Genomic DNA, 16530 nt, shown 5'->3' with positions numbered 1-16530 from the left:
GGGGACCAGGGACACTGGGCTGCCGGGGGCTCTGGGCTGCGGGGGGCCAGAGGACACTGGGCTGCCGGGGACTCTGGGCTGCGGGGGGCCAGAGGACACTGGGCTGCGGGGGGGCTGGGGGCTCTGGGTTGTGGGGGGCTGGGGGCTCTGGGCTGCGGGGGGCTCTGGGCTGCGGGGGGCTGGGGCCTCTGGGCTGCGGGGGGCTGGGGACACTGGGCTGCCGGGGGCTCTGGGCTGTGGGGGACTCTGGGCTGCGGGGGGCTGGGGGCTCTGGATTGCGGGGGGGCTGGGGGCTCTGGGCTGCAGGGGGCCAGAGGACACTGGGCTGCGGGGGGCTGGGGACCCCAAGCTGTGAGGGGCCAGCGGGGCCCAGCGGTAGTCCCAGTGCTGACCGGCCAGTCCTTGCCCCTGCCCGCTGGCCCGCCCTGCCCCCTGGAAGCCCCAGCTGTCTGCGCTGTCACTCCGGGGCTGGGCCGGCTGATGTCAGAGGGATACAAATAGCCGGAGCCTGGGTCCCTCCCCGACTCCTCTCGCTCGGCTCCCGCTCGCTCTGCAGCCACCCCAGCCGCAGCCTGCGCCCGGGCTCCGTCCAGCCGCCAGCATGAGCCAGTCGTACTCCTCCAGCCAGCAGCGGGTCTCCTCCTACCGCCGCACCTTCGGCGGGGGCTCCCCGGCCTTCTCCCGCTCCTCCCTGGGCAGCAAGGGCCTGGCCAGCTCCGTCTCCTCCCGGGTCTACCAGGTGTCGCGGGGCGCGGCCGTGCCCAGCCTGCCCAGCCTGCGGGTGACCCGCGTGGCCCCGCTGCGCGCCTACCAGGGCGGCGGGGAGCTGCTGGACTTCAGCCTGGCCGACGCCCTGAACCAGGAGTTCCTGCAGACCCGCACCAACGAGAAGGTGGAGCTGCAGGAGCTGAACGACCGCTTCGCCAGCTACATCGAGAAGGTGCGCTTCCTGGAGCAGCAGAACGCCCTGCTGGTGGCCCAGCTCAACCAGCTCAAGGGCAAGGAGCCCACGCACGTGGCCCACCTCTTCGAGGAGGAGCTGCGGGCCCTGCGGCTGCAGGTCGACACGCTCACCAGCCAGCGGGCCCGCGCCGACGTGGAGCGCGACAACCTGCTCGACGACCTGCAGAAGCTGAAGCAGAGGTGAGGGCGGGGCGCCGGGCGGGGGGGCGCCGGGCGGGGGACAGCTGGGGGGGGGCGCCGGGCGGGGGACAGCTGGGGGGGGCCCTCAGCCCCCCGTTCCTGAGCCCTGCGCCCCACGCACACCCCGTCCCTGCGCTCTACACACACCCCGTCCCTATGCTCCATCCCTGCGCCCCACACACCTTATCCCTGCGCCCCCATATCCCCATCACTGAGCCCCATCCCTGAGCCCCACCCCCCCATCCCTGCACCCCACACACACCCCATCCCTATGCTCCATCCCTGCGCCCCACACACACCCCAGCCCTGCATCCCCCACACCCTGTCACCATGCCCCGTCACTGTGCCCCCCCACACCCCATCCCTGCTCCCCCACACTCCCTGTCCCTGTGCCCCATCCCTGCACCTCACACCCCCGTCCCTGAGCCCCACACCCCCGTCCCTGCGCCCCACGCACACCCCGTCCCTATGCTCCATCCCTGCGCCCCACACACCTTATCCCTGCGCCCCCATATCCCCATCACTGAGCCCCATCACTGCACCCCACCCCCCCATCCCTGCACCCCACACACACCCCGTCCCTATGCTCCATCCCTGCGCCCCACACACACCCCAGCCCTGCATCCCCCACACCCTGTCACCATGCCCCGTCACTGAGCCCCACACCCCCATCCCTGCGCCCCACCCCGATCACTGCCCCTCACATGGCCCAGCTTCAGTGGCCCTGCCCCAGCCCCAGCCCCCTCCTCTGTCCGGCTCCGTTCCCAGCCGCTCTGTCCCCTCCGCCCAGCGACGGGGCAGGTCTGTCCTTGGGAGTCCCAGGCCCCAGGCACCCCTGGGGCTCGGTGCAGCCGCTGTGGGGAGCCGGGAACACCCCACCCGTAGCAACGCTGGGGCTGGCTGCAGTAGGGCAGCTCCTGCCTCGGCGGTCTCGGTCGCCCCGCCCAGCCAGGGGGCAGGTACCTGGCTCCTGGGGGCACAGGAACCCGCTAGGGGGTCAGGCCCTGCAGCAGCAGGGCTGCAGACCTGGCCCCACGGCGCGGGCGGCTTGGCCAGCCCCCCCAGTCTGGGCCAGCGCGGCTGGCTCTGGGCAGTGCAGACAGATGGGGCCAGAGCCCCCAGCCCCGTTCGCCAGCCCCCCTTCCCGCAGCCATTGTAACCCACTACCACAAGCCTTGGGCTAGCCAGGCCAGAGGTCGATGTGCGCCCAGAGCTCAGCACCATTCCCCAGCCCCCTGCCCCCTCCCCAGCACCCAGCACCCGCCCCCAGCGCTCAGCACCATCCTGTCCCTAATGCCCAGGACCCTTCCCAGCAGCCTCCCCTCCCACCTGCCTCTGTCTGTCTCCGCCGTCCGACCCACCCCTCCCGCTCCCTAGCAGGGACGCAGGGGACAAGGGGGCACATCCTGTTGTGGGATCCCCCTGCACCCAGGAGCCCCACGGCCCCTTGCTCCATGGGGCCGTGGCGTGGCTTGGCCCCACTGGCCCTCGCTCTCCAAGCTCACCGCTTTCCCAGGGTGCCGGGGCCTGGCTGTGCAGGGGTCTCACCCTCTGAAATCTCGTCCCGGGGAGCCAGGGGCCCCAGGGGTTACAGGAAAGGGGGGGTACCTGGGAGCCCCCTACCCAGACCCAGAGCTCCGTGGCGCTCAGCTGCCCTCAGCCCAGGGCCGCGGTGCCTTGGGGAGGGAGGAGCCGGTGCCCGTGGAGGAGATTGTGGCGGTGCCCGGCGCTGCCCACCCGAAAGCGCAGGAACCCGAGCAGTGCAGCGTGATCCCTGGGGCAGCCCGTGGGCCCCCCGGGCCCCTGTTTGCTCTCTGCTCCTCCGCACCCTGGGCGTTTTGGGCCCCCCCATCCCCGTAGCGGTCCCGTTATGCGGTGCAGGAGTGCAGCGCCGTGGGGTCGGCCCCAACCATCGGGGGGCTCCCTAGCTGGCACAGGGCTGCCCCATTGCAGCCTCTCGCGCTGGGGCCATGCCAAGAGGGGGGCTGGCTCGTTCCAGCTGCGCAAAGCGCTGCTCTGACTTCCGACAGAGACCCCCCCACCTTCCTGTGCCAAGCCTGGGCCTGAGTGGAGAGCCTGGCCCGGCTGCGCGGCCTGCGGGGACCGCTCTTCTCCCCGGGCCCCACACTGGGCTGCCTTGGGCCCTCCTGGGGGCATGCAGCCCACCAGCTGCCCCGGGGCCAGGCCCGCACAGCCAGAGCGCCACGGCCACCATAGCAGGAGCGTTGGCACGGTGCCCGGGCGCCGAGGGCCGCGAGCCCCCTCGGGCGTGGGGCCCAGGCTCCAGGGGAGGGTCCCAGCAGGCACCATCAGGTTCATGCAGGGCTGGAAACCTGTCTGGGCCTGGGCCAGCCTCCCCGCCCACAGCCACACCGAGGGTCGCAGCTGGAATGGTGGGAACCCTGAGCTGGTTCCGGGGCGTGCAAGGGGCAGGATGTCTCTGCTCTCGGGGGGGCCAGTCCCAGCGCCGCCAGAGGCTCAGAGGGAGCACGCTGGGGGGCGGGGGAGCGGCAAGCTGGGGCGGGAGCTACATGCTGTGGGGGGAGCCCCGCCCTGCGCGTTTGGGGGGTGGAGCTGCACGCTGGGGAGGGAGCCCCGCCCTGCATGCTGGGGGGGGAGCAGGACTTGGCTTTCAGAGGGGCTCCCCACGGTCCCAGCGCTGATCCCACACCCCCACCAGGGGCAGCGGATGCTCTGGGGGCGGCTGGCTCGGGCAGGGGAGCTCCTCGGGCGAGATCAGGGCGGGCCCCGGGCCCCCAGTGCCACGGCTGGTCTCCGGGCACGTTCTGAGCCAGGCCGGTCCAGTGCCCGCTTCCACACAGCAGCTGGGCCGGCCGGCTGTGGGGTCGGGCGGGCACCGGCTGAGCGCACAGGAGAGGGGCGGGAGCCAGCCCTGGCACCAAGGGGGTGAATCTGGAAAGGGGCAGCAAAGAGGAGACCTTGTGGGACTGGCAGACTAGGCGGCTTCCTGACCCCTGTGGCACTGTGTGGGGCCCATCCCACAGACAGGGTCTTCAGGGTCAGGCCCAGGCCCGGGGGCACCACAGCAATGTCTGGGCCGGGCGGGGGAACCCCTCCCACGTGGCTGGAAGATCCGCGTTCAACCCAGGGACTGGTCCGTGCCACCCCCGCCCGCTCAGCCTTGGTGTGCCAAGACCCCCAGTCTCATCCACCGCTGGGTGTCCTGGGGCTGGCACCATGGGGCTGCAGGGACAGAGGGGGCCGTGATTCCAGAGAGCAGGGCCTGGGGGGGCCGTGCAGGCCGCCTCCTCCCTGTCCCCTCGCCCCTTGAGGGGCCGGCTGCATCTCCTCCCAAAGGAAGCGGAGCAGAGACCCAAAGCCCTGGTGACCGGCCCCCACAGCAGGCAAGGGCCGGCCCCGAGCCATGAGCTGCGCTGGGGGGGCTGGGCCGGGGGAGCGCTTGTCTCTGGGCACCGCCATGGCTGAACGTCACCAAACTGAACGCAGGCCGGAGCAGCTGGCGTTGGCGCCCCACCACGAATCCGCAACCTGCACTGGGAGCCCGAGCCGCAGCATCTCCGGGCAGGACCCACGGCTGCCTGGCCAGCCCCCTTTGCACTGACTGCGTGGGAAGTCCCTGCACCACGTGCACCCTCACCCCCCGTATCGCTGTCCGGGGTCCCTGAGCCCCATGTGCCCCCCATCGCACTGGCCAGGGTCCCCCCACCCCATGTACCCTCCATCCCCCCATACCACCATCCTGAGTTCCTGCACCCCATGTGCCCTCCCTTCTCAACCTCTGGGGTCCCTGAGCCCCCATGTGCTCCCCAGTCTGACAAGGTGGGGTCCCTGAGCCCCATGTGCCTCCCCTCACTGCCTGGGGTCTCTGTGCCCCCCGATTACTGCCCCATGTGCACCCCCATCTCACAAGCTGGGGTTCCTGCACCCCGTGTGCCCTTGTCTCATTCTCTGGGGTCCCTGTGCCCCATGCGCCCCCCCTCACTGTCTGGAGTTCTCATGCCCCATGTGAGCCCCCCGTCTAACAAGCTGGGGCCCCATGTGCCCCCCTCCCCCCATATCGGAGTCCTGTGTCCCTGAATCTCATCTCCCTGCCCCTGGCATCACAGCCCCAACGCTCTGCATCCTACCCCTGCGGATCCCCCTGGCCCCCCAGCCATGCTGCGCTTGGCCCCAGCCCCTCAGCCGCTCCCCTATAAGGAAGGGGCAGGCGGTGCGGCGCGGGGTGACCTCAGCCTTTGTGCTGGGCTCTGGTTTTGACTATAATAGGGAACAGGAGGCCAGGCCGCTGGCCCCCAGCCAGCCCGCCGGGAATGCGGAACAAGGGGCCTCCAGCGCCTGGGGGCTGAGCCGGCCTGGACCCCACGCGGGGCAGGGAGCCCCCTCCCGTGGCAGCCTGTCTGTCCCTCTTCTTCCCTCTGGCCTTGGGCTGTCCTTCCACCTGCCCCATGGACGGCCCCGCCCCGGCTCGCCCTGCCTGCCCCCCAGCCCCCGGTCTGACGCCCCCTCTCTGCCCCCAGGCTGCAGGAGGAGATCCAGCTGAAGGAGGAAGCGGAGAATAACCTGGCTGCCTTCCGAGCAGTAAGTGCCAGCGTCTCCAGCCTCTCCTGCCGGGCCGTGGCACGGGGAGGGGGAGGGCTGGGGGCCCCCCTGGGGCTGTGGGTGCGGACCAGAGAATCGGGCTCCCTGCCCCCTCCCCAGCAGAGTCCCCAGGCCAGAGACCCTCCCTCGCCCCCCGGCCTGGGCACCCACCCTCCTCGCACTCGGCACCCCAGGGCTCAGCTGCTCCGACCGGCGGCAGGTGGGGCTCCTGCCCCCGCCCGCAACCCCAGCCCCAGCAGGAGGGGCCCCGTGGGCACAGAGCAGCGTGGCTGCAGGGTTAGCGTGTGGGGCACAGCTCGCCCTCACCCCAAACATGTGACCGCCGGCAGCCAGGCGCCCCCCATGGCCCCAGCTGGGCTCCCCCCTGGCCCTGGCCAGGCGCGCCCCCCGTCCGGTGCCATCGGTGTCACTCAGCACCTCGGCGGCTCCCGCGCGGGCAGGGCAGGGCCCGCTGCCCGCGCTCTGGCCCAGCCCTGCGGCTGCCCGGCTCTGAGCCCGGCTCCCTCTCGGCCGGCAGGACGTGGACGCGGCCACCCTGGCGCGCATCGACCTGGAGCGACGCATCGAGGCCCTGCAGGAGGAGATCGCCTTCCTCAAGAAGGTGCACGAGGAGGTAGGTGCACGGAGAGCCCTGCCCCGCCCCCGTTCCCGCCCCCCGTTCCCGCCCCGGGGCCCCGCCCCCCATTCCCGCCCCGGGGCCCCGCCCCCCCATTCCCGCCCCGGGGCCCCGCCCCCCCATTACCGCCCCGGGGCCCCGCCCCCCGTTCCCGCCCCCCGTCCCCGCCCCGGGGCTCCGCCCCCCCCATTACCGCCCCGGGGCCCCGCCCCCCGTTCCCGCCCCCCGTTCCCGCCCCGGGGCCCCGCCCCCCGTTCCCGCCCTGGGGCTCTACCCCCGATTACCGCCTCGGGGCCCTGCCCCCCCCATTACCGCCCCGGGGCCCCACCCCCCATTAGTGCCCCGGGGCCCCCCCCCCCGATTACTGCCTTGGGGCCCCACCCCCCAGTACTGCCCCGGAGCTCTACCCCCAATTACTACCCCGGGGCCCTGCCCCTGATTACTGCCCCGGGGCTCTACCCCCGATTACTGCCCCGGGGCTCCGCCCCCAATTACTGCCTTGGGGCCCCACCTCCTCCGATTACCGCCTCAGGGCCCCACCTGCCGTTACTGCCCTGGAGCTCTACCCCTGATTACTGCCCTGGGGCCCCGCCCTCCGATTACCACCTCAAGGCCCTCCCCCACCCATTACTGCCCCGGAGCTCTACCCCCCCCGATTACTACCCCGGGGCCCCACCCCCCAGTACTGCCTTGGGGCCCCGCCCCCCAATTACTGCCCCGGGGCCCCACCCCCCCGATTACTGCCCTGGAGCTCTGCCCCCTGATTACTGCCCTGGGGCCCCGCCCCCCCAATTACCACCTCATGGCCCTCCCCCACCCATTACTGCCCCGGAGCTCTGCCCCCGATTACTGCCCTGGGGCCCCGCCCCCCAATTACCACCTCATGGCCCTCCCCCACCCATTACTGCCCCAGAGCTCTACCCCCGATTACTGCCCCAGGGCCCCGCCCCCCAATTACTGCCCACCCCCAATTACCGCCTCGAGGCCCCGCCCCACCCATTACTGCCCCGGAGCTCTGCCCCCCGATTACTGCCCCGGGGCCCCATGCCCCCCCAATTACTACCCTGGTGCCCTGCCCCCCTGATTACTACCCCGGGGCCCTGCCCCACCCATTACTGCCCTGAGGCCCCATGCCCCCAGTTACCGCCTTGAGGCCCTCCCCCACCCATTACTGCCCCGGAGCTCTACCCCCCGATTACTGCCCCAGGGCCCCGCCCCACCCATTACTGCCCCGGAGCTCTGCCCCCCAATTACTGCCCCAGGGCCCCGCCCCCCAATTACTATTCTGGGGCCCCGCCCCCTGATTACTGCCCCAGGGCCCCATGCCCCCCCCCAAGTACTACCCTGGTGCCCTGCCCCCCTGATTACTACCCCAGAGCCCCACCCCCCCAATTACTGCCCCGGAGCCCCATGCCCCCAAGTACCACCCCGGGGCCCCGCCCCCCGTTACTGCCCTGGGGCCCCACCCCCCTGATTACCGCCTTGAGGCCCTGCCCCACACATTACTGCCCAGAGCTCATGCCCCCCTAATTACTGCCTCGGGGCCCTGCCCCACCCATTACTGCCCTGGAGCCCCGCCCGCCGTTACTGCCCTGGGGCTCTGCCCCCTAGTTACTGCCCTGAGACCCCACCCCCTGGTTACTGCCCCAGTGCCCTGCCCCACCCATTACTGCCCTGGGGCTACGCCCTCAATTAATGCCCCGGAGCTCTGCCCCCTTATTACCGCCCCAGGGCCCTGCCCACCTGATCAGTGCCCTAGAGCTCAACCCCCCCAAATTACTGCCCTGGGACCTCACCCCCTAGTTACTGCCCTGGAGCCTCACCCCCTCGTTATTGTCCTGGGGCCCCACCCCCCCAGTACTGCTCCAGGGCCACGTCCCCCCCCAGTTACTGCCCTGAGGCCCTGCCCGGTGGGGATGGTCCCCAAATCAGGGCTGGCTTTGGCCAGTGTTGGGGTGTGAGGGGCTGGGGGCAGGGACTTGGGGCTGAGGTTGGGGGCTGGGGTGTGGGGCGGGGTGGGGCAGGGCTGGGGCTGGGGCGGGGTTGGGGCAGGCTGGGGCTGGAGTGGGGGCAGGGGCAGGGCTGGGGCAGGCTTGGGACAGGATTGGGGCAGGCTGGGGCTGGAGTGGGGGCAGGGGCAGGGCAGGGCAGGGCTGGGGCAGGCTTGGGACAGGATTGGGGCAGGCTGGGGCTGAGGCTGGGGCTGGGGCGGGGGCAGGATTGGGGCAGGCTGGGGCTGGGGCTGGGGCAGGCTGGGGCAGGGGCAGGGGCAGGGGCAGGGGTCGCTGCGCTGACGCTGCCCCTCGGCCCCAGGAGCTCCGGGACCTGCAGGCCCAGCTGCAGGAGCAGCACGTCCAGGTGGAGATGGACGTGTCCAAGCCGGACCTGACGGCCGCCCTGCGCGACATCCGCGCCCAGTACGAGACCATCGCCGCCCAGAACATCTCCGAGGCCGAGGAGTGGTACAAGTCCAAGGTCAGGCCGGGCGGCGCTGGGGGGGGTCGGTGCCTGGGGGGCTGCGCTGGGCCTGGGGGGCTGACTGGGGGGGCTGTTCTAGGCTGGGGGGTGACTGGGGGGGCTACGCTGGGCCTGGGGGGCATGACTGGGGGGGCTGCGCTGGGCTGGGGGGGTGACTGGGGGGGCTGCTCTAGGTTGGGGAGGTGACTGGGGGGGCCTGTGCTGGGCCGGAGGGTGACTGGGGGGGCTGCTCTAGGCTGGGGGGCCGTGCTGGGCCTGGGGGGCTGTGCTGGGCCAGGGGGCGTGACTGGGGGGCTGCGCTGGGTCGGGGGGGTGACTGGGGGGGCTGTTCTAGGCTGGGGGGTGACTGGGGGGGCTACGCTGGGCCTGGGGGGCATGACTGGGGGGCTGCGCTGGGCTGGGGGGGTGACTGGGGGGCTGTGCTGGGCCTGGGGGGGCTGCGCTGGGCCGGGGGGTGGCTGGGGGGCTGCTCTAGGCTGGGGGGCCATGCTGGGCCTGGGGAGGCTGCGCTGGGCCGGGGGCTGGGCTCTGCTGCCAAGGAGCGGGGGCTGGGCTGGGGACCTCTGTTCCCACCACTGCCCCGTGCTCCCGTAGCTGGCTCCTGGCTGCCAGCTGCTCCCAGGCCCCGCAGGGCCCCGTGTGGGGCAGGGCGGCTGAGGTCAGGTCACGGCGTGGGGCTCTGGGGCGGAGTTGCTGCCCCCGGGGCCTGCGGTGAGCTCAGAGCAGCGCCAGCCCAGTGCCCGCGTGAGCCCCAGCCGTGCCCCGGCTGCCAGCTCATCTGCCCTCTCTGGGCCCCGACCCGCAGGTGTCCGATCTGACCCAGGCCGCCAACAAGAACAACGACGCCCTGCGCCAGGCCAAGCAGGAGATGATGGAGTATCGGCACCAGATCCAGTCCTACACCTGCGAGATCGACGCCCTCAAGGGCACGGTGAGCAGCGGGCACGGCCGGGGAGGGGGCGGGCAGCGGCTGGGACTCACTGGCTGGCAGAGCTGCCCGTGAACCCGCTGTCCAGGCAAACGGCCCCCAGAGATGTGAAGTGCAGGGTGTCCGGGCGTCCCCGGGCGATGCTCTGGATCTGCTCCCCACGAAGCCAGGCAGGACTCTGGGGAAGTCTCCTTTCTGGGGGCAGCCTGTCTGCAGGACACACAGCTCACCTGGCTCCACCTTCCTGGGTCTGACCTCGGAGCATTCAGCCTCCTCTGCCCCTCCGTGCGCTTCCCACAGCCAGTCCGCTCAGGTGGGGACTTGGGGAAGCCAGAGGGTCCTGCCCCCCAACTCCGCAGTCAGACGTGAGTCTCAGCCAGCCAGAAGGTTTATTAGACTCTCAGAAGGTTTATTAGACGACAGGAACATGGTCTAACACAGAGCTTGTAGCTGCAGAGAACAGGACCCTCAGCTGGGTCCATTTTGGGGGGCAGTGAGCCAGACAACCCCGTCTGCCCTTCACTCCATGTCTCCAACCAGCCCCCAACTGATTCCCCCTCCAGCCCCTCCTCCTCTGGGCTTTGTCCCTTTCCCCGGCCAGGAGGCCACCTGATTCCTTTGTTCTCCAGCCCTTTAGCTCTCACCTTGCAGGGGGGAAGGCCCAGGCCATCAGTGGCCAGGAAACAGGGTGTCGGCCATTCTCTGTGTCCAGCCCCCCCGCACACACCTGCCCTCTAGGGCTCTGCAACAATCATACACCCTTACCCCACCCCCTAGAGACTTAAGAACTGCACAGGGGAAACTGAGGCACCCCCACAATATTCAGAGGAAACATTAAGAACAGTCCCGCTTTGTCACAGCCCGGCACCCAGCCCCTGCTGGCAGAGAGCCAGCAACCCTGCCCCCCACACCTGGGTCAGACCCCCCCAGACTAGTTCTGTGCCAGTCCCATCAGCCTTGCCCACTGTCCCAGAGTCGCCGACTGGGGGCTCGGGCACCCGCGGAGCGACGCCAGCCAGGGCTCTGGGGCAGCGTCTCCCCTCAGGGCCACTCCCCAGGGACAGGAGCCTGCCCGGCTTCAGCCCCTCCTGGGTCTGACCTCGGAGCGCTCAGCCCCCTGCTCCCCCCAGGAGCTCCCCACAGCGAATGCCCCTGGACAGGACCCCTGGGGGGCCTCCCCCCCAAAGGGCCCTGCCCCCTCTGAGTCCCCAAACAGGAGACACCAGCTTCCAGCAGCTCAGCCTCAGTCACCCCCAGCTGCCCCCCCGCGGCCTTTGTTTCCCCCCGGCCCCCACTGGCAAACAGGTCCCCTGGTCTCTTTGTTCCCCAGCACCTCCCTTGGCAGAGGAGGGGCCTGGCCATCAGTTGACGGGATACGGGGTGTCGGCTGTTCTCTCTGCCCAGGAAGCCACTCGCAGTCACACCTACTCTCTGCAACGATCACACCCCTTATCCCACCACTGAGATACTGGAGTAACACACAGGGGAAACTGAGGTGCACACAGTAATCAGAGAAAATATTAAGAACATTCCCACTTCATCACATCCACCAATCTGTTCAGCTGCACCAGGTCCCTCCAGCTCCCACATGATTCAAAACACGAATAGATAACTCACACCGCCAGCCCCATCCCTATGGGGTGACTGTCTGGAGTCCCCGGGCGATGCTCTGGATCTGCTCCCCACGAAGCCAGGCAGGACTCTGGGGAAGTCTCCTCTCGAGGAGCAGACTCTGCAGGACACACAGCTCCCCCGGCTCCATCTTCCTGGGTCTGACCTCGGAGCATTCAGCCTCCTCTGCCCCTCCCTGCGCTTCCCCCAGCGAGTCCGCCCAGGCGGGGTCCTGGGAAAGCCAGAGGGTCCTGCCCCCCAACTCCGCAGTCAGACGTGACTCTCAGCCAGCCAGTAACACAGAAGGTTTATTAGACGGCAGGAACATGGTCTAAACCAGAGCTTGTAGGTGCAGAGAACAGGACCCCTCAGCTGGGTCCATTTTGGGGGGCAGTGAGCCAGACAACCCCGTCTGCCCTTCACTCCATGTCCCAGCCAGCCCCAGACTGAAACTCCCTCCAGCCCCCGCTCCTCTGGGCTTTGTCCCTTTCCCGGGCCAGGAGGTCACCTGCTTCCTTTGTTCTCCAGCCCTTTAGCTCTCACCTTGCAGGGGGGAAGGGCCCAGGCCATCAGTGGCCAGGAAACAGGGTGTCGGCCATTCTCTGTGTCCAGACCCCTGCACACACCTGCCCTCTAGGGCTCTGCAATGATCATACACCCTTATCCCACCCCCTAGATACTTAAGAACTGCCTAGGGGAAACTGAGGCACCCCCACACTATTCAGAGGAAACATTAAGAACAGTTTGGCCTGTGTGGTGCGGTGACCCCCCATACACAGCCCCATCCCTATGGGGTTACCCCCTTGTAGGCTGTCTCCTTGCCCCTGGCTCTGCCCCCTGTCACAGACCCACAGGATCGCGGTCACGGCCCCAGTTTGGGGACAGGCTCTGGGAGGCCCCATCAGTGGTCCAGGCCCTCAAGGGGTCTCGCTCTCCCTCCAGGGGAAGCCAAGTGGCTTCGCCTCCTGGGGCTGGACCTCTGGGCCTGCAGCCCCCTGTGTCTCACCCTGCCCCAAGTGCAAGTGGTCCCTTCCCCCTGCCCAGGTGAGACTGCAGCACAGAGGGGAAACTGAGGCACACACAGGCTTCATACAATGATGACGTAAAATTCCCACTGTCCCTGCTGGCGGTGCCGGCTCTGACACGGGCTGTCCCTGCAGAACGACTCCCTGATGCGGCAGATGCGGGAGCTGGAGGAGCGCTTTGCCGGGGAGGCGAGCGGCTACCAGGACACTATCGCGCGGCTGGAGGAGGAGATCCGGCACCTGAAGGACGAGATGGCGCGGCACCTGCGCGAGTACCAGGACCTGCTCAACGTCAAGATGGCCCTGGACGTGGAGATCGCCACCTACCGCAAACTGCTGGAGGGCGAGGAGAGCCGGTGAGCGGGTCTGCCAGCCCGGCCCCAGCCCTGGCCCCTGCTGCCCCTGGGTGTTGGCTTCTGGGGGAGTGTCACAGAGTCCCCGGGCGATGCTCTGGAACGGCTCCCTACGAAGCCAGGCAGGACTCTGGGGAAGTCTCCTCTCGGGGAGCAGCCTGTCTGCAGGACACACAGCTCCCCCGGCTCCACCTTCCTGGGTCTGACCTCGGAGCATTCAGCCTCCTCTGCCCCTCCCTGCGCTTCCCACAGCCAGTCCGCCCAGGCGGGGTCCTGGGGGGGCCAGAGGGTCCTGCCCCCCAACTCCGCAGTCAGACTTGACTCTCAGCCAGCCAGTAAAACAGAAGGTTTATTAGACGACAGGAACATGGTCTAACACAGAGCTTGTAGCTGCAGAGAACAGGACCCCTCAGCCGGGTCAATTTTGGGGGGCCGTGAGCCAGACAACCACGTCTGCCCTTCACTCCATGTCCCAGCCAGCCCCAAACTGAAACTCTCTCCAGCCCCTCCTCCTCTGGGCTTTGTCCCTTTCCCGGGCCAGGAGGGCACCGGATTCCTTTGTTCTCCAACCCTTTAGCTCTCACCTTGCAGGGGGGAAGGGCCCAGGCCATCAGTGGCCAGAAAACAGGGTGTCGGCCATTCTCTGTGTCCAGACCCCTGCACACACCTGCCCTCTAGGGCTCTGCAACGATCATACACCCTTATCCCTCCCCCTAGATACTTAAGAACTGCCTAGGGGAAACTGAGGCACCCCCACACTATTCAGAGGAAACGTTAAGGACAGTCCCGCTTCGTCACAGGGAGCAATGACCTATGGCCCAGGGTGGGGAGCCCCAGGGCGGGGTGCTCCTGGCCAGCCCACCCCGGTGTCGGTGGGGCCCAGGGGACCTCTCTCAGCTGTGGCCGTGGCACTGACCCCTTTTCCTTCTCCGTGTGCTACAGGATCACTCTCCCCATCCAGACCTTCTCGGCGCTCAACTTCCGGGGTGAGTGCGGGGCAGGGGCCGAGCAGGGCTGCAGGGGGCTCCCTGGCCCCACTGCGGTGGGGCATGCCTGGCGTAAGCCATGGGGGAGTGGGACGGGCCCCATAGCTGCTGTCTGTGCTCCCTGCCGGCCCCCGCCTGCCCCCAGCCCATCGCCTTGTGCCCCTGCCCTCTCAACTGCCATGGCCAGCCCCTTGCCCCTTACCTCCCATGGCCCAGGCCCTGCGCCCCACCCCCTCAACCTGCACCCCCCATGGCCAGCCCCTCACCTCGTCCCCCCCCCCGTGGCCCAGCCCCACCCCAGCCCCTCGCCCCTTACCCCCCATGGCCCAGGCCCTGCCCCCCACCCCTTCAACCTGCACCCCCCATGGCCAGCCCCTCACCTCGTCCCCCCCCCCGTGGCCCAGCCCCACCCCAGCCCCTCGCCCCATATCTCCCATGGCCCAGGGCCTGCCCCCCACCCCCTCAACCTGCACCCCCCATGGCCAGCCCCTCACCTCGTCGTCCCCCCCCCGTGGCCCAGCCCCACCCCAGCCCCTCGCCCCATACCCCCCATGGCCCAGGCCCTGCGCCCCACCCCCTCAACCTGCACCCCCCATGGCCAGCCCCTCACCTCGTCCCCCCCCCGTGGCCCAGCCCCACCCCAGCCCCTCGCCCCATACCTCCCATGGCCCAGGGCCTGCCCCCCACCCCTTCAACCTGCACCCCCCATGGCCCAGCCCTCCACCCCATCCCCACCATGGCCAGCCCCTCGCCCCGTACCTCATGGCCCAGCCCCCCATGGTCCAGCCCCCGCCCCCATCCTCCCCATGACCCAGCCCCTACCCCCAGCCCCATACCCTGTACCCCCTGGGGCCCAGCCCTGCCCCCACCCCGGCCACTCACCCCCCTGCCCTGCCCCAGGCTGATTCTCCTCCCACCTGCAGAGACCAGCCCAGAGCAGCGCGGCTCAGAGGTTCACACCAAGAAGACCGTGATGATCAAGACCATTGAGACCCGTGACGGGGAGGTGAGCAGGGAGCGGGCAGCTGGGTAGGGCTCTAGCCATGGCAGTGGGGTGGGCCAGCAGCCCCTGCTCCCCAGGGTCCCCCCAGGAGGGAGGGCTCCCTGGGCTCCGGGTGGGGTGCTCGGATCTGTCCTGGCCCAAGCCGAGTGGCTCCCGGCTGTGCCTAACGCAGACTCCTTGCCTGGGATCCAGGCTCCCGGCCACCCATCTGCCCGGGCCCGGCTGGTGCAAAGCAGTCGCCTCGAGACTGTCCCCGGTCTCTGTGCAGGCCGGAGATCTCGGGCGACCCGGCCTGAAGGGAGGGTGGCGTTTGCCCCTTGCGCCAGCCGCCGGGGCAGCCCGGATGCCAGGCCCTGGGGCCCCCGTCTCACCAGGGCTCTCCCCCGAGCAGGTGGTGAGCGAGGCCACGGAGCAGAAGCACGAGGTGCTGTAGACGGCGCCGGCCGAGCGGCTGCGGAGAGACGACTGGCACCTTCCGTCCCCGCCGATGCCCCTGCCCTGCCCCCCTCCTGCCCCAGCCCTTCCTCCATTGTCCCCTGGGCAGAACTTCCCACGCCCGTCTGCCCCCACGCCCCCCGTCTCTCTCCTGCTTCTGAAGTGCTGTGTTGGGAGCTTGCCCCGGGGGCCCCGGAGTCAGGAGTGGGGCTGGGCGTGGGGAGCAGGGGACACAGGGCCTTGGCTCACGGGGTGGGTGAAGGGGGGGCCATTGCAGGCTTCCAGCAGCAGATTCTGCATCCCACCCCCATGCCCCCTGTACTCATGCGCACCTCCCCCGCACCCCCAGGGCCTGGCAGGGCCCCGCCTCCGCCCGGGCCCAGGGCCCCGGAGCTGGCGTTTCTCCTGGGCAGACCGCAGCGGTGCCCAGCCCTGCTCAGCCTGGGAAGGGAGACGGAGACCGGCCAGCCCCCGTCGTCCCCCAGCCTGGACCAAAGCCGTGGAGCTCCCGGTAGTGCCCATCGCCTGGGGAACTGGGGCTGCTGCAGGCTCCGTGGGATGGCGAGGATCGGGGGGACCAGCCCCCCGGGAGTTTGTGCCAGGGACAGGCTGGGTGAGTCTGCAGGAGGCTCCCCACGGGCAGGGAGCAGTGGGACCCGCGGGAGCCTAGAGAGGATCCGTGTAAGTGAAGGAAGCAGGAGAGGGAGAGAGAGGGAGAGAGAAATGGACAGAGGCCAAGAGGCTGGGGGCACCGCCCCCCCCACCCGGCCCCCGCCCCGCAGCGTGTACACGACTCCCCCAGGCTGCTGAAATAAACAACGGAGCACGACCCCGCCTCTGAGTCCTGCTTGCTGAGCCGGGCTCGCCCGCCTGCCGGCCCCTCGGCGGGTCTCCCGGCGCACCCCCTCTCCTGGGGCAATCCTGCGACTCGCCCCTTTCCTAGGGGCTAGCGACTAGGGCAGGGGAGCCAGCGGGGTGGCACCCGAGGGCCCAGCCCTCGCAGAGGTGGGTGGGAGCATCGGACCGGCCTGCATATGGCTCTCCGCATCTGAGCTGAGCTTCTCCCTGCACGCCCCGGGGGGGCTGGCTTGTCCCGTCTCTGAGCTCAGCCGGGCCCGCCAGGCTCTCCCAACCCCCCTCCCATTTCTAGGGTCCCTTGGGGGTTTGCCTCCTTTGCTCCCAGACGTGGCTGTGGGGAAGGCCCCTGCGTGGAGCCAGCCCTTGTTCTCTTCCCTCCTTGGAAGCTGGGTGCGGAGAGGCGGGCTGATCGGGGCCATTGTCCTGCCTTCCCTGGTTCCGTAGGGCCCCTTCCCCAGCACCTCTCGCTCTGAACCCCGGCAGGGGGCAAGGAAAGGCGCTAGTCCGAACGGA

General features: G+C 69.8%; 1 protein-coding gene across 1 annotated transcript; it reads left to right on the top strand.

Annotated features, from left to right (window-relative positions):
• The first annotated feature begins 387 nt into the window (after window positions 1-387).
• DES (desmin) lies at window positions 388-15988 on the top strand. Its single transcript, XM_037912937.2, has 9 exons — window positions 388-1143; window positions 5643-5703; window positions 6242-6337; window positions 8654-8815; window positions 9624-9749; window positions 12518-12738; window positions 13678-13721; window positions 14645-14727; window positions 15116-15988. Exons 1-9 carry the CDS (start codon window positions 602-604, stop codon window positions 15155-15157), a joined length of 1377 nt encoding a protein of 458 aa, XP_037768865.1. The 5' UTR covers window positions 388-601; the 3' UTR covers window positions 15158-15988.
• The last annotated feature ends 542 nt before the right edge of the window (window positions 15989-16530 follow it).

This window comes from Chelonia mydas, chromosome 11, assembly GCF_015237465.2.
Source record: "Chelonia mydas isolate rCheMyd1 chromosome 11, rCheMyd1.pri.v2, whole genome shotgun sequence".
Taxonomy (NCBI): Eukaryota; Metazoa; Chordata; order Testudines; family Cheloniidae; genus Chelonia; species Chelonia mydas.
The sequence above is the reverse complement of the archived record's forward strand: the minus strand, read 5'-3'. Positions and strand labels throughout refer to the sequence as shown.